We start from the raw sequence: 21,773 nt of genomic DNA on the forward strand, positions 1-21,773 counted from the left end.
TGTTGCCAAGACTATCAAAAGCGATCCCTTCAGGGCACTGAAACTCACCATTATTAAGACCCTTCCTACCAAACGATCTTAAGTGGGTACCGTCACTACTAAACACTGAAACCCTGTGGTTCCAGAACTCAGTCACAGCAATTTCATCCTGATCATTCACTGCCATCCCCCAAGGCCCCTTAAGCATTCCAACAGACTCACCTTTTTGTCCAAATGACAGCACAGATCTGAAGCGCCTGGTTTGTACCTGAGTCTCAAGAGGATTGTCACGATTATTTTCCTTTTTATTCCCAGAAATTACTTTACTAGTACTTTCTTTACCTTTAGCTCCTGATTGTTGCGCTTCAGTTTCGATAAAAACAAATTCTACATTACCTATCCCCTCGCTCATGCTCAGAAGGTTAATCAGTTTTTCACTTTTGGTGAAACTAAACCGAGGAATACATTCAGTGTCACGGTTTTCTTGAGTACTTTGTTCCTGTAGGATTGAATCAAATGTTTCACTGAATCCAAGAATTTCAGTACTAAAGCTTCGTTTTAACAGAGTTTCAATTTGTTCAATTGCTAATTCAATTAATTTCACTTGTTTGTCCACTTCGTCTTTTTTCTGTGAGAGAGATTCGAGTGATTTTTTCGCTTGATTATCAATCACATCAAAAACATCTTGTTTTCTTGTTTTGATGATTGCAATAATTTGGTCTACAAAAGACTGCACTTGGCTTTTTACCTCGGCTACTTTCGTTTGAAATGCGATGCTTTTTTGGTTAAACTGTTCAACTTCCTTTTGTTTTTCCAGTACTTTGTCTTTCAAAGATTTTGTCATGGAGCTGATCTGTGTCTTGCGTGCGTCAGTGGCTTCTTGCAAGGGCATCTTACCATGACCTTCATGAAGTGTTACAGCACAAGTGTTGCAAATGGCTACTTTACAGTCCTTGCAAAAGAGCTCCAGCTGTTTGTCTTCATGGTGTTTCTTCTGACAAAATGCTGGTCGCTCTAATACAGCCTTGATGTCTTGATCCTGAAAATCTTTCAGCGAAAGCGTTCTGTGGTCTTTATTTTCTCGAATTATGTCATGTCCTACAATACATTCTTCACACCAGAAGGAACAACACTGGAAGCAATATAAGGTCTGGGCGCTCCGTTTTTCGCAGTTTCTGCATTTGACGTTGACTGTGCTGCACTCTTTGATCGCCAAGACATCTAGCAAACTGTTTATTCGAAAATTGGTTGGAAGTTCGCTGGGATTTCCACTTCCAGAAATCTGAAACTGTCTCCTGCACTCGGGGCATGTAATTTTACCACGGACGCCGCGCGTTCGTTGAATTCTGTTCAGGCAATGAAGACAGAAACTGTGCAAACAAGGCAACTGCTTTGGATCAGTGAATGGACACATGCACACAGAACAGGATAGTTCATCATGAAGATTGTCCAGCAAGGTCTTTATATCCATGGAAAAGGTCGAAAACGAGGTTACTTTTTAAAAAATTTTCCTAGTTGTTGACGATCAAGGGAATAGCTTTGCGAATGAACAATGAAGTCTTGTCTTATGACCCAGACGAAACTCTGTATTATTAACAAAATGGCCTTGGGGGTTCACTCTAAAGCAAGTAACCTGGCGGTGAAGGGAGAACTAGGACGTTTTCCTCTTCATCTTATTATTTACACTAAAATTTTTAAGTACTTCTTAAGGTTACTTACCCTACAAAATAACCAAATTTTAACTAGCGCACTATAAAGATAAACATTCATGTAAATAATATATAGGTAAGCATTCATGGTTTACTACTGTAAAGCACCTATTACACTCTACTAAATTAACTGATTATAGTCCAAATCCGCCACATCTTGACTACAGGACGGAGACTTCGTCACCTGGTTAGAATGTTTAAAAGAAATTTGTTAATTAAAAACAATACCAGGGATATTGGTCGAAAAATTTGAAAAAGAATAAATTTAACTCCTCAGTTGGAAACAAATTAAGTCTGTATAGTGAATTGAAAAACGAAGTCAGATTTGAATCTTATCTTGATTTACTAAAGAACGTTAAGACAAGAGTGGCAGTAACCAAAATGCGGATTTCTTGCCACTTGGTACCCATTGAATCTGGGCGCTACAAGAAGATACCCAGTGTTGGGAGGCTTTGCCCCTTTGTAACAGATCCGAAATTGGTGATGAATTCCACTACAGTGGAACCTGTATTAAGCGCACACCCTCGGGGAAAGCTGTAGTGTCCTCTTAATTCAGGTTTCAATACATAACGCCATATGAGGTGTCAAATGCCATTCAAATGAACAGTAGAAACGTTTAGAATACTCACAGAGAGTAGACGATATACGTTTGCATTAATTTCTTTATCAAAGTGGACCAATCGATCATAGTACCTTAAACATAGATGGCAACTCAAATTTGAAGAAATCAGATGAGTGAAAAAACCGGGTGAAAAAAGCTTTATACAAACAAAAGGAAATAGAAAACTGTACTGGGAAACTAATCAAATAAGTTCGACAAGTCACGTTTTTTAATGTAAAAATCGAAAAAATGTGTGGGTGGCAATTCGAGGCAATCTGTAGCATTTCCGGTGTCTGGTATGTTGGATAGTGGAATTTAATTACAAGTGTCCGTTTAATACGGGTTGGCAATAATAGAAATCACCATTTCAGGTACTTTTTAGCTTAATAGAGGTGTCCACTTAATAAAGGTTTCATTTAAAGTAAATAAGGGAAATAAATTTTGGGACTTCGGCTACCGTCCGCTTAATAGAGGGTGTCCGCTTAATAAAGTGTCACTGTATTTGTTGAAATGTACTAACTCATCACTTTCTCATATAAGGGGTACCTTCTTGGAGAGCCTATACTCGATGAATGAATGAATGAATGAATGAATGAATGAATGAATGAATGAATGAATGAATGAATGAATGAATGAATGAATGAATGAATGAATGAATGAATGAATGAATGAATGAATGAATGAATGAATGAATGAATGAATGAATGAATGAATGAATGAATGAATGAATGAATGAATGAATGAATGAATGAATGAATGAATGAATGAATGAATGAATGAATGAATGAATGAATGAATGAATGAATGAATGAATGAATGAATGAATGAATGAATGAATGAATGAATGAATGAATGAATGAATGAATGAATGAATGAATGAATGAATGAATGAATGAATGAATGAATGAATGAATGAATGAATGAATGAATGAATGAATGAATGAATGAATGAATGAATGAATGAATGAATGAATGAATGAATGAATGAATGAATGAATGAATGAATGAATGAATGAATGAATGAATGAATGAATGAATGAATGAATGAATGAATGAATGAATGAATGAATGAATGAATGAATGAATGAATGAATGAATGAATGAATGAATGAATGAATGAATGAATGAATGAATGAATGAATGAATGAATGAATGAATGAATGAATGAATGAATGAATGAATGAATGAATGAATGAATGAATGAATGAATGAATGAATGAATGAATGAATGAATGAATGAATGAATGAATGAATGAATGAATGAATGAATGAATGAATGAATGAATGAATGAATGAATGAATGAATGAATGAATGAATGAATGAATGAATGAATGAATGAATGAATGAATGAATGAATGAATGAATGAATGAATGAATGAATGAATGAATGAATGAATGAATGAATGAATGAATGAATGAATGAATGAATGAATGAATGAATGAATGAATGAATGAATGAATGAATGAATGAATGAATGAATGAATGAATGAATGAATGAATGAATGAATGAATGAATGAATGAATGAATGAATGAATGAATGAATGAATGAATGAATGAATGAATGAATGAATGAATGAATGAATGAATGAATGAATGAATGAATGAATGAATGAATGAATGAATGAATGAATGAATGAATGAATGAATGAATGAATGAATGAATGAATGAATGAATGAATGAATGAATGAATGAATGAATGAATGAATGAATGAATGAATGAATGAATGAATGAATGAATGAATGAATGAATGAATGAATGAATGAATGAATGAATGAATGAATGAATGAATGAATGAATGAATGAATGAATGAATGAATGAATGAATGAATGAATGAATGAATGAATGAATGAATGAATGAATGAATGAATGAATGAATGAATGAATGAATGAATGAATGAATGAATGAATGAATGAATGAATGAATGAATGAATGAATGAATGAATGAATGAATGAATGAATGAATGAATGAATGAATGAATGAATGAATGAATGAATGAATGAATGAATGAATGAATGAATGAATGAATGAATGAATGAATGAATGAATGAATGAATGAATGAATGAATGAATGAATGAATGAATGAATGAATGAATGAATGAATGAATGAATGAATGAATGAATGAATGAATGAATGAATGAATGAATGAATGAATGAATGAATGAATGAATGAATGAATGAATGAATGAATGAATGAATGAATGAATGAATGAATGAATGAATGAATGAATGAATGAATGAATGAATGAATGAATGAATGAATGAATGAATGAATGAATGAATGAATGAATGAATGAATGAATGAATGAATGAATGAATGAATGAATGAATGAATGAATGAATGAATGAATGAATGAATGAATGAATGAATGAATGAATGAATGAATGAATGAATGAATGAATGAATGAATGAATGAATGAATGAATGAATGAATGAATGAATGAATGAATGAATGAATGAATGAATGAATGAATGAATGAATGAATGAATGAATGAATGAATGAATGAATGAATGAATGAATGAATGAATGAATGAATGAATGAATGAATGAATGAATGAATGAATGAATGAATGAATGAATGAATGAAGCTTTATTGAATCTCGGGTTGACGAGGTTGGTTAGACCTCTAGCAAAAATATGCTAATAAGCCAGCCGAGAAAAAAAAATAAATAAATAAATAAAATATAATAGAGAAAGAAAGGGAAATCCAAAAACTTATATACAGTATAAAACCTAAAATTACGTAAGACAGCTATTTACAATAAAAAGCCTAATTACATAATAGAACATATTAGATATTATTGAGAATTAGCTAGAACCTTAGCTGGGGGACTGCTTTTTTAAAAGCTAACAATGTACTTTAGGGTTTCCTTCTGAACTATCAGTTGCCATAGACCTTTTCACAGTTTGTTTTTTTTTTTAACTTTTTATATGGCCTAGCTAGCGCACATACGTCGACACTACTGAAAAAAACGCCTTGAAATAAGTAAAATTATCAAATTTGAAAGTGATACGTCTTTAGAGGGCGAAGATGCAGCTCCGAAAAGTTGCGAAAATTTACAGACGTTTGTACGGTGGGGAGGGGGGGAGCAAGTTTTTACCCCCACCATACAAACGTGTCAAAAGTTGGAAAGAACCGTGAAATTAGGTCTCTTTTTCTACGGACACTTAAGCAAAGTGCTCTCTTTAGAATGATTTTTTTTTACAAATTTAAATTAGTATTATTATAGTACGAGTCAGGAATTAAGACAGTTTTATTCTCATTTGTTTTTAGGCTATTCGGGTGGGCCTCTTCTTTTATTGACATATTTGGCATGGATTCGGGGACAAGATTTTAAAAGGTTTTTTTTTCTTCGTTTGTTATAAGTAGACAGTTGGTATTGAAACTCTCAAAAGAGACGAGATTCACAAGGCGGTATAAAACTAAGTCAAATTCTTTTTTTCAAACTTTTACAATGTTCGGTGAAAGGAGCAATTATCAGAGATCATATTTTCGTTTGGCGAGGTAAAACTAATAAACTTGTATTCCACAAATCAATTAACCTTAGAGCACATTCATGTGACTTTTGAGGGAAAGGCTAAGTGATTTTAGAGAAAAAATAATTTGCAAACAGTCCAAGCTAAGAGTGAACTTATTCTTACATTGAGTTGATAGCCTTATATGTACACCCCAAAAATAGCATAGCCATAATGGCTCTTGATCACAGTAGACTAGGCCTGCAAAACGAATTCTTGGGAAACAAATGCAAGGCGAAGTAAGCTTACTAAGAGTAGCTTATTTCTGAAAACGATGATTCCCGATTTGTTTTTGTCGTGCAGTGCATTTCTCAACCACAACCCAGTAAACAAGCCAGCCAAGAATAGCAAAAGAATGTTGATAGGAGCTGTATTTCATTTTGTAAATCCAGTGCAAAAAGAGACGTAAAACATCACAAGATGACTCAAAACTCCGTCAGCTTCAGCTATCAGTGAACAAGTCGCCGATGCTGCATAAATTTTCCACTTGAATCCTCTTCGCTAGCGTGCCTGTTAATTTTTATACTCTATGCCTTTCTCTTCTTTCTCTTTCCCGAATTCAATCCGCTATTGTTTGTTGCTATAACAATTTTTTCGAAACAGTTTACTCGAAACTGAGCACTACGGTCACAAAATCCTTAAGCAATGAAGTAGTTGAAGTAAACATGTTTTTGAACGCGACGACATGCAGCCACGCCATTTCTGTCGCGATTTCCCGCCAAGAAAAAGGCGGGTTGCACAAATGCATCGCGCAATTTATAACATACTCCTCCCCCGGACGGGCTGACACCTGATTCTCTTCCCTCCCCCGCAAATAGTGTACCGGCGTACGCTACGTCATAACCAAATTTTCTCGGATGGATGGTTTACCAAATTTTCTTACCCATGGTGCTCCGCTGGCGCGCTTCGTGCGCCGGAGCTCCGCTATTAATAAAGCGTGATACTTTCTGCTTCTGCATTTTTACGGGGAAGCTGATGCATGTTACTTAACGTTGAGAATATGTAGCGCAAAGAAAGGTGCTACCTTTGAAACCGTTTTATATGGAAAATAATATATAAAATGTATAAAAGACAATTATAAAATCAAAGGACTAAGGAACTAGATAGCTCTCGCTTAAAAGAAACTATGTTTATCGCTATTATCAGAGAACCTGAAAGGCCAGTTTTTTCACTATTGTTGAAAGCTTCTTTTAAAAAATTCAGTTTGAGGTTTATAAAGAGGGAGATTGTTGTTAGTACTCTGAGTTGATTCGAAAAGCCTTTCTATGAACTTGGGAGCCTTGTGATTCAGTATATATTGAATTGACATGACGGATACTGATGCAATTTGGAATAAATGGTATTTAATTAACATGTTTCAAAAAACTTTCATCATCTTTCCGTTCAAACGCTCTGAACTCTCGATAAACTGGATTTCATTCAACATATGTTGAATGCATATGATTGTTGAGGCAGGCTCAAACCCTATTAATTAACAATTAATGAATGAGGCTGAGTATCTCATGAAGAATTATGGAGATCGAGGAGGGTGTTATCCGTCGAGGCCGTAAGCCAAGGCGGATAACACCCTCCGAGATCTCCATAATTCTTCATATGATACGAAAGCCGAATTCAATAATTGTTTTATTATTCATTCAAAATAATTCCTAGTTTAAAAACATGGCTAAAACATGCTTACCTCCATCGATCTATCGATAGTCAACGTTTAGGTTTGTCCAGCTCCGCAAATATTCTCCAAATAGCAGATGTCGCCCTTCGAGTTGTCTTCTTGCTGTTTTTGCCATGTTTTTAGCTATTTTTTTGCCTAGTTCTTACTCTTGAAACGAGTGAAATGACCGCCATTTTTGTTTCCACAACCAAAACAACTCAACCTCGTCCCCAGGTCTTCTCGGTTAACGGTGCCTTAACCTGCACGAACGCTGCATTTTTGACGTCATTTCCTCGTTAAACACAAAATTCTTCCAAATTTGGTCATCAGTAACTGGTTGTGGTGAATTAAACGTGTGCTTTTAGCCAATCAAAATCGGGGAAATATTTTGAATTAATAATAACAGGCCCTAATGATCACACTCAACTGTTGAAATAGAACGGAAAGTAAAATGCAATCAGTAAAATACCATGCTTTACGTGGGGGAGGGGGGTGGAATTTAACCTTCGCTATTGCGATGACCAAATGAAACATTCTATCCAGGCCAAAATCATTCTCAGTCATTTAATTGAAATTAATTAAAACTGTTAATCGTACCTTCTCTTGTGTTCTCTGAAGTTTGCTTGAAAAATATTGAGAATTCATAAAATGAGGAAAAGGAAGATGATAAATAAAATGGCTGAAATCTTCCCAGGTTTTGGTGTTTGTTAAAAATGAGTCACTTTTAAAAAACATGGCTTACCATCGGCCACACAATTAGCTGAAAAACTTGAAAATGCAGCAACATAACCATTAAGGTCCATTTGACCGTGACAAAATGACTCGACCTAATAATGTAGTGACACCAAGAAAGAACAGAATTGCCAGCTCAGCGATAACCCAATTTGGTTTTTTTCCTTCGCCGAATTCAAACGACTCCGTGCTTTCGAGTCGGAGTTGTATCATCTGGTTGACTTTATCGAACCAGGGTAATGCACATGCTCAAATGAAGTAATTCAAAATGGCGTAGAAGCTGCAGACAATTACAACAATAACAAAAAACTTGCTGAAAAGGTCACCCTTGACTACCACAAGATAACCAAGTTCCACATGATTCCCAAGTCGAACGTAAATAAAACTTTATAGTAGATCCAACTCGTTTCTCTTTCTACCTTCCCACAGTTAGAGCCCGCACTTTTCCATTGACAGGTTTCGAATGAAACAATTGGATTCCGCGACGTTTTAGACAATCCCGGCAGATAAAAAGATTCAAGCGAACATCGAAACTGAAAAGTCGAGAAAAGTTAGAGCATGCAGTGCTAACGTTCTATTTAACTTATTTGCAAGAAATCTTTTTCTCGAAAAAAAAAGACATAATAGACCTTTTTACCGATACGGCGGCCATATTGAATTAATTCGACTTAAGGAGTATTATAGGATGCCCAGGGGGGGCATGAGCACATTTCGTTTGTAGTTTTGAGCGCTTTTCGGGACATTTTTCTTTACAGTTTTCTTAAAATAAGATTGTAATGGGAAAAGAGATCCTTGTGCCGTGTTTGGATGTAATAATGATCGCCTTTTTCTTGTTTAGTATTAGAAATATGGTCTTTCACTGTATATTTCTCTGGAAAAAGGCGATCGAAAAGCGCTCGAAAATACAAACGAAATGTGCTCATGCCCCCTGAGCATCCTATAATACTCCTTAAATCGAATTAATTCAATATGGCCGCCGTATCAGTCAAAAGGTCTATTATGGTTTACCGCAATTTAGACTTCAAAATTCGTATAAATCCCTTGAAGAGTAAAGATGATTATTTTACAAGTCTTTACAATTACAATAGTTTATTATCCCAAAACATGAATTTACGAAATTGAAATGATTTAAACACATTAAACGAGAGACAAGTTATGCAACAAGAGCAACTGCATGATGAGTTTGATGTAATTCAGTTCAATCATTTCTCATTAACGTCATATTTGCTAGGCTTCAGAAAATAACATGGAAAATTTTTTCCTTGGAATATTGTTAGTTGATGATATCACGGTGTTAAGCAAATGAATAAATTGAAAAAAAAAATACAGTTTGCGCAGCTGTTCATCCAATATAGGTTCCCGTCAATTAACTGAGCACTGTTATTATTGGTAACCCGTTGTTACTTCACTCAGTACGAAAAAAGAGTTCGAAAGAATTGCTTCTTGCGACTTCAGCGTTTCTTGGTAAGTAAATCTTATGTTTTCCTGTTGCCAACAACCTCTCATCTTTTTCACAGACATATGGGTACCTTTGGACATAAGGGGCGATAAATTACCTCTCTTAAAAATTATTTATATCCCTATTAGTTGGCTGTCCTAACATTGTTACACACCCACTTGAATTGCATTGCATGGATGAAAGACAAAGTTAGACATTTAATAACAGAGGCGTCATAGCCAGTCCATAGACCTGTAGGCCCGGGCCTACTCTTTTTTGGTTTGATCACCCAACCACTTGTAATAAATTATCCGTTTTGGAGGTTAACTAAACAGCTTAAGAGCTCAAAGTGTTGGTGAGGTCAGTGTGCACTAGTCATGCGTGCAATTTTCAGGATATGTGGAAATGAAAGACAGCCAGCTGGCCTACAACTAGTCGTAAAGTTGGCTACCGCGCTGAATAACACCAACAACGGTGCCATGTGTTTTGAAACCTTTGTACTTAAGTTCAGTCTCCGCAATGGCGTTGTTCAAAAATGACAATCGTCCCCTCGAAATTGTTCACAGTAACTGTAGATACATAACGACACTTAGTATGTTGGTGTTGACGAGGCTGTTCAGTCCACTCTGCCCTGCGACTATGAACAACGTCTACAGTATAGTCGTATTTTACCAATCTCAAAGCGCAAAATATGATTTGAACGCTAAAAAGTTTAAAAAGCAGAATTTATCATAAATCAAATACTCCAAATCAAAGTCTTATTTTATTCATAAAAGAAAATAATAATTCCGATCAATGTGCGGTTCTGTGTTAATTATTCAGTGACCCTGGTTCCAATGTAAGCCTTGTTACTTCTTAAGTTTTCGAAAAAATATAGGTTTAGGCCTTTTAAGGGTCTCGTAGGAGTCTTTGCCATCAATCGCTGGCTTAAGAATGAACTAATATCTGATATGGGGAGTTCATCAGGAAAGATCTTACATTATACCAGTTTTCAGAAAAGAAAAGTAGCATCAATATTTTTCAAGTTTCACGACATACTGAAATCAGCTATAGTTCATCAAAACTTCCTCTCACACGTCAAACTACGTCTTTAAAAAGAAAATGGTCAGATCATACAGTTTGACAAATATCCAACGCAAAAAAGTAAAATATCTGACCTTCCACTATTGTATTCAAATCATTTGGAGCGTTGGAAGAATAAATTTCACAGACTAGAATTTTGCAAGGCTACGGAGTATTTCAGGTGCATATTTAACACTTCGATAATTCTTTTCCTGATAAGAAAATAAAATTATCAGTAACATCCAATTGATAATTTTCACCACTTTCTTTAATTTTCCAAGTTCTCAAATATTTGTATTATCTGGATTTATTCAGCAGGCGCCTATCAAGCTTTATAATGAGCTTTTACTGTCGTAAAACCTGATTTGAATATTGAAGATCATAACAGCTGCAAAAAGTCGTTCGCTCCAGAGATCTATCAGCTGAGCGCATCCACCAGGCAACTTTCGTGTGAGCTAGGCACCAGCTTACTTGTGATTTCAACCGAACTCTTGCGCTGCGCGCTCGCCGATTTTGAAATCACGCGTATGATTTCACACCAAATTGCACCCCTCTCAGTTCAATTAACATTATTTACGTTAAGGTCATTACATTGTCATTAAGCCTCTGTTATAAGTTAAATTATATGCAAAGAGAAATTAGATCTGATATTCTTTATAGACTTCTCGGTTACAAAGTTTATTGCTTTGATTAGGGGGGATGAGAACTGAATATGGGTTTGTATCGATTAATCCTTAATTTTACGAGGAACAATGTGATATTTTGTTGTTATCACCAAGAGGAAAAAATCACTTAACAAGATCGGCTATGAGGAGGAGACATGACTTCCCAACAACCTTCAACATTCAAAATGTCTCGCTTTTTTTTGTTCAAAGAAATTGATCGTTCATGTTGTACGTTTCCTCTCGGAGCGATTTTCAATAAATCTAAACACAAACTGATTGTGTTTAACATGAACCATAGTTTTCTTTCTTCTCTTGGCAATATCTGGAAACGGATAATACCCAAGAAAGGAATTCTTTACTGGTGAGAAAGAAAAGAAAACAGCTATTTTGAAACAAAACTTGAATGAACCGCAGCGGAAATGGAGTTTGTGAGCACTGACGACGTTAGTAGTGGTGTCTGATGAGAATTAGCAGCTTTGGGGGTAGCAAAAGGGCAGCAAAATTTAATAAATAGCTAATGTGTAAAATGCGCGGGAAACTTGTTTAATTTATGCTAACCATGTTTAGGCAAGTACTAGTAATGGCGTCACAGCACCATCAGGTCCATTTGACAGTTTAGCAAGCCCATAAGAAACGGCTTATGTCTTCTATTTAGTGCTAAAAATTGGATATATATAAAGAAAACACACACACATACAGAAAGTGGAGCTCAAAAGTCTTTATCTCAATTTTGTCTGACTATCACAAAACCGTTCTCTCCTTTCTATCTCGAAGAGACCACTAACTATTGAAGTCTCAGTGTTTCACGAGCCCTAAGTCAGTTAATTATGCGAGTTAACAGGCCCACATTTGCATACAAATTAGTTCAGCTCAGTAATAACCCCATAAAAACACAAAAAAACAATTAATAACTTGACAAGGATCAATTGAAACACGCAACTAATCAATAAACATTCCCAATAAAACCAGACACGTTTCTTAAGACACAAGAAATCAACTTTATGACCCTTTATTAAAAAGATTGCAAAAAAAATTAGATTAAATATTTTATTAAAATAGTCAAAAAAGGGAAGCTATCGTTTTTTTTACACTGCGCACAATGTTTTACTTACCCTCCTCCCTTTCATTTTTATTTTCCTCCTCATCCATAATTTTTCTTATTTTCCTTCCTCACTTTTTTTTCCCTCCTCCACAATTTTATTATTTCCTCTTACTCCACCACCACATTTACTCTATATATTTTTCCATCCACAAAAAAATCGACCTTATATCGACCCTACAACGACCCTAGACTCAACTTTGTTTTTCAACACAGCTGCGTGAATAGTGAAACTATATACAACCACCACCACATTTCTACTGTTTTCTCTCCACCACCGCCACCACCACATTTCTATTGTTTACCTCTACCACCACCACCACCACATTTTTATTGTTTCCCTCCACCACTACCACCACATTTCCATTGTTTCTCTCCACCTCCACCACCACATTTCTGTTGTTTTTACTCCTCATATTGTTTTGTTATTTAGAAGGTCACAGGTCAGACACAGACTAATAAAGGCAACCTCAGGCCAAATAGGCCAAACTCAAATAACAAAACAATAGAAGAGAACAATAGAAATGTGGTGGTGGAGGAGGGAAACAATAGAAATGTGGTGGTGGTGGTAGAGTAGAAACAATAGAAATGTGGTGGTGGAGAGAAAACAATAGAAATGTGATGGTGGTTGTATATAATTTCACTATTTTAATTGCCAACGAGGCAACCGAGCTAAGAAGCCAGGTTGCCTCGGCGGCAGAATTATAACGCCGCGCAATATGGGCAAAAACTCTCAAATTCTGCGTAACCCTCTAAAATTTGCATTTTTGACCATATTTGGGTGTAAGTAAGACCCCATATTTGGGTAGTGACGCCATGGTCTTATATTTACAACTCGTGGTCCGAAATTGGGAGATTCAGTGTGCAGCTGTTCCTTGTCTGTTCAAGAGGACCCAACAGGTGAGCAAGAGTTAATACAATTTCTAGTTTGAAAGGGCAACAGGTGCATTGATTTGGTTTATAAATTGCCTTTAAAGCAGCAGCTGATCAAGGAATAGGGTTTTAGGCTCAAATGTTTGTCAGAACCAACTTGTTCTTTGCAGCTCGACTTACACTGAGGTAGCGTGTTCGCTTCTCGACTCAGAACCAAGGTTTCAGTGTTCTCTTTTCCTTTTTGATTTGAATTTTTAAGCAGTAGTTGATCAAGGCATAAAGTTATATTCGCAAAACTTTTATCAGAACATGCGTGGTCTTTGCAGGTCGACTTACATTAAGCCAGTCCTCACCTCCAGTGAATACAACGTATTTGCAGACATTTGTTTTTTTGGAATTTATTTATGTCTTTCGGGAGATTTTGTCAACCAGCATGCTTTTTGCAGCTCCATTTACATTGAGACAGCCCTAAACTCCCGTGAGGAATGCATCGAATTTGCAGACCTTTTGTTTTGAAGACTATCATTATGCCTTTCGAGAGACTCTTTGTCCCGTGACATTGGCTCATTAGGTCTTTGTATTTTATTTAAGTTTATCAGATTTTTATACCTCTGATACATTCCGCTCCATTCTTGCGCTTTTGACACATTTTACTTTACACCAATTTTTTCCTATGTATATTACCGCGCGAAATATTTTTCTTATCCCTGATGACACTGTTGCTCGAAATTTAATTATTATTTTTTTAAATTCAGCAGTCAAAGGCCTCGTTTGAACTATATTTTTCTTTCTAACGTTTATAGTTTTGATACAATGGAATTTTCCATGAAATAGTAGTGCTAACTTGTTCATATTTACCAACAAAGCTTCAAGCCCTGTTGTTATTGTTTAATAAAAGTGAAGCCTAGAATGTACCAAAGTTATTGTTTCAAAGTTGGGTGCCATAAAGCGGAATCCATTTTAAACCTCTAAAATTATGAAAGAAATCGCAAAGATCTCAATAGGCACGTTCCACAAAAGATAAACGAATTCGCCTCGTTGACACTTGCCGGAAGGTACCCCTAGTAGAATATTTAATCTATTAATTTTTTTGCAATCATTTTTTAATAAAGGGTCATAAAGTTGATTTCTTGTGTCTAAGAAACGTGTGTGGTTTTCTTTTAATTGTTTTTTTGTGTTTTTATGAGGTTATTACTGAGCTGAACTAATTTGCATGCAAATGTGGGCTTGTTAAGGTGGCTCGAAACAGTTTTTCAAGGCCAATACCTCCCAAGTTTGAGCATAAACTACGTCGCCATAAACAAAGTTTTGGAAAAATTGCCCCCACAGTTGTATTAGATAAAGATGAAAATCTTTTATGATCAGGGTTGCAATGACATCGGAGTTGTCATAGCAACGAAATGACGCTATTATCTATTTTACTTACAGAAGTATTTCTCGGCACTGAGAACTGTTCTTCCAAAATTATTCACGGGAGCTTTTTCCTCCGATAGCCGCCTCGATGTTCGTGAAGTTTAAGCGAAATCTGTAAGAGCGTTATCGAGATATTTTGGGATCAAGATTTTGTGGTTAGAAATACGGTAAAAAATGGATAATCTTGATGTTCGGCTGTTATCTGTAGAAAATGAAGCGCTTTTGACATGCAATTTCATCTGATAGTAGTTTCAATCTTTTTAAAAACGTATGTGAAAGACCGTGGAGATAGCTCCAGCCGATTGCTAGAAAGAAGGATTTGATTAGTATGTATCGAGGCGCTTTTGTTAGCGGTTTTTGAACATGTTGGTCTACTTTAACAAATTAGCGAATAATTTTTAAACCGCTCGAAAGATTTTTTTAAAAAAATAAGATTCAATTTTTCCAAAACTTTGTTTATGGCGACGTAGTTTATGCTCAAACTTGGGAGGTATTGGCCCTGAAAAACTGTATCGAGCCACCTTAACTCGCATAATTAACTGAGTAAGGGCGCGTAAAACGCTGAGACTTCAGTAGTTAGTTCTAGTGGTTTCCTTGAGATAGAAAGGAGAGAACGGTTTTGTAATAGTCAGAAAAAATTGAGATAAAGAGTTTTGAGCTCCACTTTGGGTATGTAGCTGGTATGTGTGCTTGTTTTCTTTATATATATCCAATTTTTAGCGATAAATAGAAGACATTAGCCGTTCCTAATGGGCTTGCTAAACTGTCAAGTGGACCTGATGGTGTTGTGACGTCATTATTAGTACTTGCCTAAACATGGTTAGCACAAATCAAACAAGTTTCCCGCGTATTTTACACATGAGCTATTTATTAAATTTTGTCCAAAAAACTGCTAATTCTCTTCAGACGCCACCACTGAGGTTGAAAAACGTCATTTATGGCAATCAAAAGGCCTGGCTCCTTCGGAAGCGAAAAACAGATTTCCCCGACAGAACGTCCAATTTAATTTTTTGAGTAATAAGAAACTAGAGGGGTCAAAGTTGTGAAAGGAGCCGAACTCTGCAAACTTTCAAGTGAAACATATGACGGATACCTGAGGTGGGTCTTCCTAAAACCCTGTTTCCATATGATCGCCACGATCGCTGCGGTCGCTGAAAAAATAGTTTCAGTGATCGTTGCGATTGATATGACCGCTGCGATAGCTACTATCCCTGGAGAGTAGTTTCCATATGATCACTACGATAGCTTAAGTTTTTTTTCAGCAATCGAAGCAATCGTATGGAAATCGGGCTTAAGCGTTATTTGTCCGTTATTTGTTCTTCAAAAAAATAGTCGTTCAAAACAATTTTGATAAAATGAGTCTGGGATCCAACTGGTTAGCCGTAACTTCAACTTTAACCTTGGTCAGCAGTGCGTGTTCCGTTCTGACAGATGTCTGATTGACTTTAAAAAGAAAGTCATGTATATTACAAGGAAAATGCCGGCTGGCTTATTTCGACACTAACCCTAGACCTGGTGAGTGTAAAATTTCCCATTGCCTTCTCTGTGGTGTGAACAAAGGGACAGGGACGCTTTCTTCACCCAATACCTAATCTCCTTTTCAAAGTCCGCTTTGCTGTTTCAACACGCATGCGAAATTAACTGTTCTCATATTCTCTTTCTCTCTCCTTAATTACAGAGCCACTAACAAGAACGCACTGGCTGGAATCATGTTTCTCTCGACAGTGTTCACTTTGTTTTGCCTCATGGCGTCAGTTCCATCACGTTGTGTAAGTGAATCTAACGATCAACTTTTCTCAGGCCGAACACCTTTACATCGAACGCGAGAGAATTACCGCAAGGCGCCATGAGGGGACCCCTCGAGTATCTGCCTACCAGCCGGAGAGTCGCTTCTTATTCTTAATTACTTTTATCTTACATTTACTTATTTTCATTCTTATTTACTGGTTCGTTACTTATTTTACTCTTATCCGTTCTACCCGTTTCTCTTCATGAGTCACTGATTGACTCACTCATTTTTACTTAATTATTTCTATCCATGACGAACTCATTTCAAATCCAATCTTACACATTTTTACTCGGTTTTAGGTGTAGTTTATTTCAAGCCATGTAAGGAAAACCAAAATGAAATTAAGAGATGCGAGAAAAAATAAAGTTAAAAAGCCAATCTTGTCAACGCACCTGGATATTGAGGATATTTTTCTCTGCATATTCCAGTAAATATCTGTAATTTATTTTATTGTAATTACAAATTACTGTAGAATCAAGATCTCTCGAACCCTCGGTTTTTCGAACCTCCTGTCAGATCAGCGCTAACTTCCCTTTCCTACTCAAGCTCTATAATTAATTCCCTCTCCGATTTTTTTCGAACCTTCCAGGGAAAGGAAAGCATAAGCTCGAATCGATCATCGGAAAGAGATGTAAAAATTAGAGATAAAATGACAGAGTAAGAGGAGGAGTCAGTTTTAGATCAGCAAATCGGGATTTTTATGCATGTCCACTCAGTAAAAATTGTTGCCGTGGATGCTCAAAAAAGCAAAACAAATTTACTTTTCTAGTATCCGGCAAATATAGATCTCATTTTTGTACATTGGAGTTGCTCAGTGCAAAACAGAGGAAATAACCTGGTTATTCACGACTTCAAATTCTTATCCTTGTTTATTTGTAATAGCCAATTGATTCGCCATGAGTTGGCTGGGATTCTTAGCTTGTCTCCAATGTTTGAAATTTCCTTAACAGGGAGAGGAAAATTAAATATTCATTTATTCATTTATTAATATCTATTATTTATTTTGTACTAACATTGATCCTTTAACAGCAGAACGTTGTGCCATCAGCTCACATCGAGGGCGGGGATCCAAGACCTGTGTACTATCCTGAAGACACAGGTAGCTTACATACGAAACCTCTTTAAAAGTAACCAAACCCTACCTTCCGCAGAAGAAACTAAAAAAATCCAACTTAACGAAATAATTAATGTCAAAAACAGAAGAAATATAGCTGCCTGGCCTGTTCGACATACATCCAGCAATTACGTAAATTTTACACGCGTTAATAAAATAGAGGCAATGTATGGAAGATCACATGTAATCGTAAAAGTTGCCTGAACTCGCTCAACTTTTACCTTTACGCGTGGCCTCTCACACGTTGCCTCTGTTTCATTTAAGCGCGTAAATTTTACGTGCGTTCGCCCGGAAAAATTATGCGACAGTGAAAATCAACCCTAAGGAAGTCAACATGTACGCGAGATCACGCTAAAGCTACCAAGACTAACCGTTACTTACTCTAACATTCTGGGGGAAACGAGCCAGCGCATGGCTTTCGTAGAAGGGTTTAAATTAATAATGGTAATCGAACTGAGTGGAGTATATTAATTTTGCCTCACATTATAAGTCAATGGTTTTAAAATCATTAATGAGCGAGCTTCGAGCGCACGGCGCGAGTTTGATTTGAAATCACAAGTAGAGGACTGCTGACAATTGCACGATACAAAGTTCAATAAACACTTCATTTGCATTGCACCTCGTGACTCTGTTCGTAATTTAGGGGTTCAGTTTGATAGCATATTTAGTTTTGAGGAGCACATTAAGAACATTTGTAAATCATCATTCTATCATTTGAAAAATATTGCTAAAATCCGCAAGTACTTAAGCCAAGATACATGTGAAATCTTAGTCCATGCATTTATTAGTTCGAAACTTGATCACTGTAATTCCTTATTACATGGCCTTCCTAGGTATCTGTTAGCTAGACTACAGGCAGTTCAGAATGCTGCAGCTCGTGTTGTCACACTGACACCGAAGCATGTTCATATAACTCCTATTTTAATTAATCTTCATTGGTTACCAGTTGAGTTTAGAATAACTTTTAAAGTCCTTTTATTGGTATACAAGGCCCTTCATGGCCTTTCACCTTCTTATATTTCTTACCTTTTGAATTTTAAAACATACTCTAGGTCATTGCGTTCTTCATGTAAAGAATATTTAGTGGTTCCAAGAAGCAGATTGAAAACATATGGAGACAGAGCTTTCTCTATTGCAGGACCTAAATTGTGGAACGATTTACCTCTAGAGATTAGGAAATGTGCTTCAGTGGCAACTTTTAAGCAATCCCTTAAAACTTTTTTTATTTAAGTTAGCATATAGGTTATGAGATTCCTTTTGTTTTAAGATGTTTTTGATTTATATAGTAGATAACTTAGGTTATATTTGAATTATATTGTATATTGTAGATATTTTATAATTTAGATTTTTTTTTATATTCTTTTTTGTAATTAGGTAGCGCTTTGGACAATTATTGGATTTTAGCGCTATATAAATAAAATTATTATTATTATTATTATTGTTATTATTATTATTATTAACGCCATTTTAAATTCTCATAATTTAGTTGCAGTGCAAAATATTTTATTGATTTAGTTATCGGTTTTGTTGAAAATTAGAATAGGAACGCTTTTACACCTGTCATTTTTAAATGCGAAACAAAAATAATGCGCATAGAGCACAAATGATGCGATCTAGAACCACTTTATCACTTACTGATAGAAGGTAGAAGGAATCAAAACAATTTTTTTTTAATTTATCTCCTCTTTTTTAGCCATTAGTGCGTGGGACCTAAGCCATGCCAACAGCCACATTGCCGGTGGATTTGAGTTCGGCGGCTCTCAGTTAATTGTACCTGTTAGCGGCCGGTATTATGTTTATACTCAGTTGTACTTCAATTCTGAGCCCATGGCTACCAGAAATCGTGTGGGTGTATTCACTGGCCAGAGACTTCTGCTAATGATCCACAAGCCCATGCAACCCAGCACTGAGGAAACAGCCTCGGCAGGAGGAATTTTCAAGCTAAATCAAGGGGAAAGAGTGTTTGTGAAACCTTTCAAGGGCTATGGTTCCGTGAAACTATGGGTCGGGCCTAATCACACATATTTTGGCATGTATAAAGTCGACTGATCACATTAATTTTCAGATAAGGCGTTATAATATGTATCAGTAAGATCATAACTTACGAAAAGTAATAACCTAGACGAGAGAACAACAGTATATGAAATCTTTACGTAATATACAATTATCTGACAATGTATACAGACGTTGCCAAGTTGAGAAAATTAAAGGTACGCCGTTCTGAAATTTCGTGTGTTAATATGATCGATCGAGTCACCGGCCTTAATACAACAAGAAAAAAATGTCAAGATAATCATGCATTCAAGGAGAAATTGTTTCTGTTCTAAGTACTTTGGGGAAAAATAGTCATGGTTTCCGTACATGTAAAACTACGAGTCAATATTCCAGCCATAAATATAGAACGTTTTTTACATGACGTCACGGCGCTCATTTTGGTGTTCCAAACAAATCCTGTGGGAGTTGAACTCTTTTCTAATGTAAGCGCTTTCTTTTGTCCCAATGAATTTGTATAGCTGGCCACTTGAGTAAAAACGCTCTATAGAATACTTCATAGCTGTGCATGTTGACGTATCAGAAATCTCACTCGTTCGATTTCTGATACAAAAACAAGTGCGTAAACACCGTACAAAGCACTTTCCATGTGGTATTGTGTTTATTATATTATACATACTGAGACATTCTGATCATCATTTCGCCAGCCTTTTATTTCAAATCTTTCCAAAATCCAATGGGCTTGATTTTTACAAAAACCTCTATTAAGCGGTCACCTGGCTAATTCCCGAGGGTGACCGCTTAATAGAGGTTTGATGGTATCTGGAAACATCTAACATCCATGCCAGCCGCGTTTTGGCAACCACTTTTTTTTCAAAATTTGCTCTTTTCATCTAAAAAATTAATTATTTATATTTATTTTCAATAATTGCATTTGAGCATTACCCTTAATTCAGCAATATTTTATTATATTTATTATAACTGTTAGTATAATCCAGGCTCTTAAATGATTGATTTGAGAAAAAAATATTGTTATAACTAAGGTTTTTTGCTTTCTAATCATTGTTTTATGCGCAGATCAATTTTTCTATAACGATTACCTCGATTAATGCGGGTTTCAAGAAAAATGGAACACAATTAATTTAATTAAAATGGCGGATGGTTCTAGATCCTTTTTTAACAATGAATCACGTTATCATGACATCACTGCTATTGTTTAAGATAATTAATGTGTTTTGCCAGCTTCTTGATTTTGTCAGACACCTTACTATTTGAGTATCTTTTGCTTTGAGGGAAATATTATGGAACTGGATTTTGTCAATAAATTCCACAAAATGACTTCATAGGGACATCAAATTACGCCATTGTGTCAATCAAGCTATGCCTGGATGTTGCAAATAAAGAGTACATTATTCTGTGTTATTGTGGTGGCACATCATGAGCGGCTTTGATATAAATAATCTTTAGCATCATCATCATAAAACATCTTCAAGTTTAACAATAAACTATTATTATTAAATACATCATTATCAAAATTATTATTATTATTGTTGTTGTTGTTGTTGTTGTTGTTGTTGTTGTTGTTGTTGCTGATGCTGCTGCTGCTGTTGTTGTCGATGATGATACTTATTATTGGGTTTATTTGTCCTCCGAACATCCATTTCAAGTTTATTACAAAGTGCGACAGGTATTGCAAAGTGCGATAATTTTATTATAAAGCGACGATTGTTACAAAGTGCGACAGAACACGCCCGTAAGGCAGTCTTCGATCTCGACAATCTTACAGAAAAATAGGAGACTGTGAAGACTCTACCCGAAGCGAGGGCGCTGCAAGGTGCAAGCGCCTACAAAAAGCAGGAATTTTAGCGTCAAACTCACATACCTTTGTGGTTTAGTATTAGACATATCATTTTTCTCACAGGTTAAAAAACGTCGTTCGCGATTCTGATTGGATGTATCGTTATATTTACGTGTGAAAAACATCGTTCGTCCCTCTGATTGGCGAAAGCTCTTTTGAGTATGGAAATTTATCAAATGATCCGTACGGCTCCGCTCGCAATTTCGTTGGAAAACCATATGAAACAAAAAAAGTCCCTTAAGATCAGGGCCGCTCGCGTCACGTGGTAGGGCTGG

The 21,773-nt window shown here is 35.9% G+C and overlaps 2 protein-coding genes across 3 annotated transcripts in view; one reads left to right on the forward strand and one right to left on the reverse strand.

The window, feature by feature from the left end:
* LOC140943873 (E3 ubiquitin-protein ligase TRIM71-like) overlaps positions 1 to 1,659 on the reverse strand; it is a 2,505-nt gene extending 846 nt beyond the window's left edge. The window contains exon 1 of the mRNA XM_073392989.1: positions 1 to 1,659. This exon is cut by the window's left edge and continues 846 nt beyond it. Within this exon, the coding sequence (XP_073249090.1) occupies positions 1 to 1,450 (1,450 nt within the window). The 5' untranslated portion in view covers positions 1,451 to 1,659.
* A 7,925-nt stretch (positions 1,660 to 9,584) lies between these two features.
* On the forward strand, positions 9,585 to 19,789 carry LOC140944293 (tumor necrosis factor-like). 2 transcript variants are annotated; one of them, XM_073393447.1, is made up of 4 exons: positions 9,585 to 9,659; positions 16,424 to 16,514; positions 17,564 to 17,633; positions 19,342 to 19,789. In XM_073393447.1, exons 2-4 carry the CDS (start codon positions 16,455 to 16,457, stop codon positions 19,695 to 19,697), a joined length of 486 nt encoding a protein of 161 aa, XP_073249548.1. In that variant the 5' UTR covers positions 9,585 to 9,659; positions 16,424 to 16,454; the 3' UTR covers positions 19,698 to 19,789. The 2 variants fall into 2 exon arrangements, with proteins under 2 accessions (XP_073249548.1, XP_073249549.1); XM_073393448.1 differs by having other exon boundaries at positions 17,567 to 17,633.
* Positions 19,790 to 21,773: the final 1,984 nt, after the last annotated feature.

Source organism: Porites lutea, chromosome 7 (genome assembly GCF_958299795.1).
Source record: "Porites lutea chromosome 7, jaPorLute2.1, whole genome shotgun sequence".
Taxonomy (NCBI): domain Eukaryota; kingdom Metazoa; phylum Cnidaria; class Anthozoa; order Scleractinia; family Poritidae; genus Porites; species Porites lutea.

Bases quoted from the DNA above. Each gene is read 5' to 3' on its own strand.
- LOC140944293 (XM_073393447.1), top strand. From the start codon at position 16,455: ATGTTTCTCTCGACAGTGTTCACTTTGTTTTGCCTCATGGCGTCAGTT. The intron at 16,515-17,563 runs GTAAGTGAATCT...ATCCTTTAACAG, and splicing joins CGTCAGTTCCATCACGTTGT to CAGAACGTTGTGCCATCAGC. The intron at 17,634-19,341 runs GTAGCTTACATA...CCTCTTTTTTAG, and splicing joins GTACTATCCTGAAGACACAG to CCATTAGTGCGTGGGACCTA.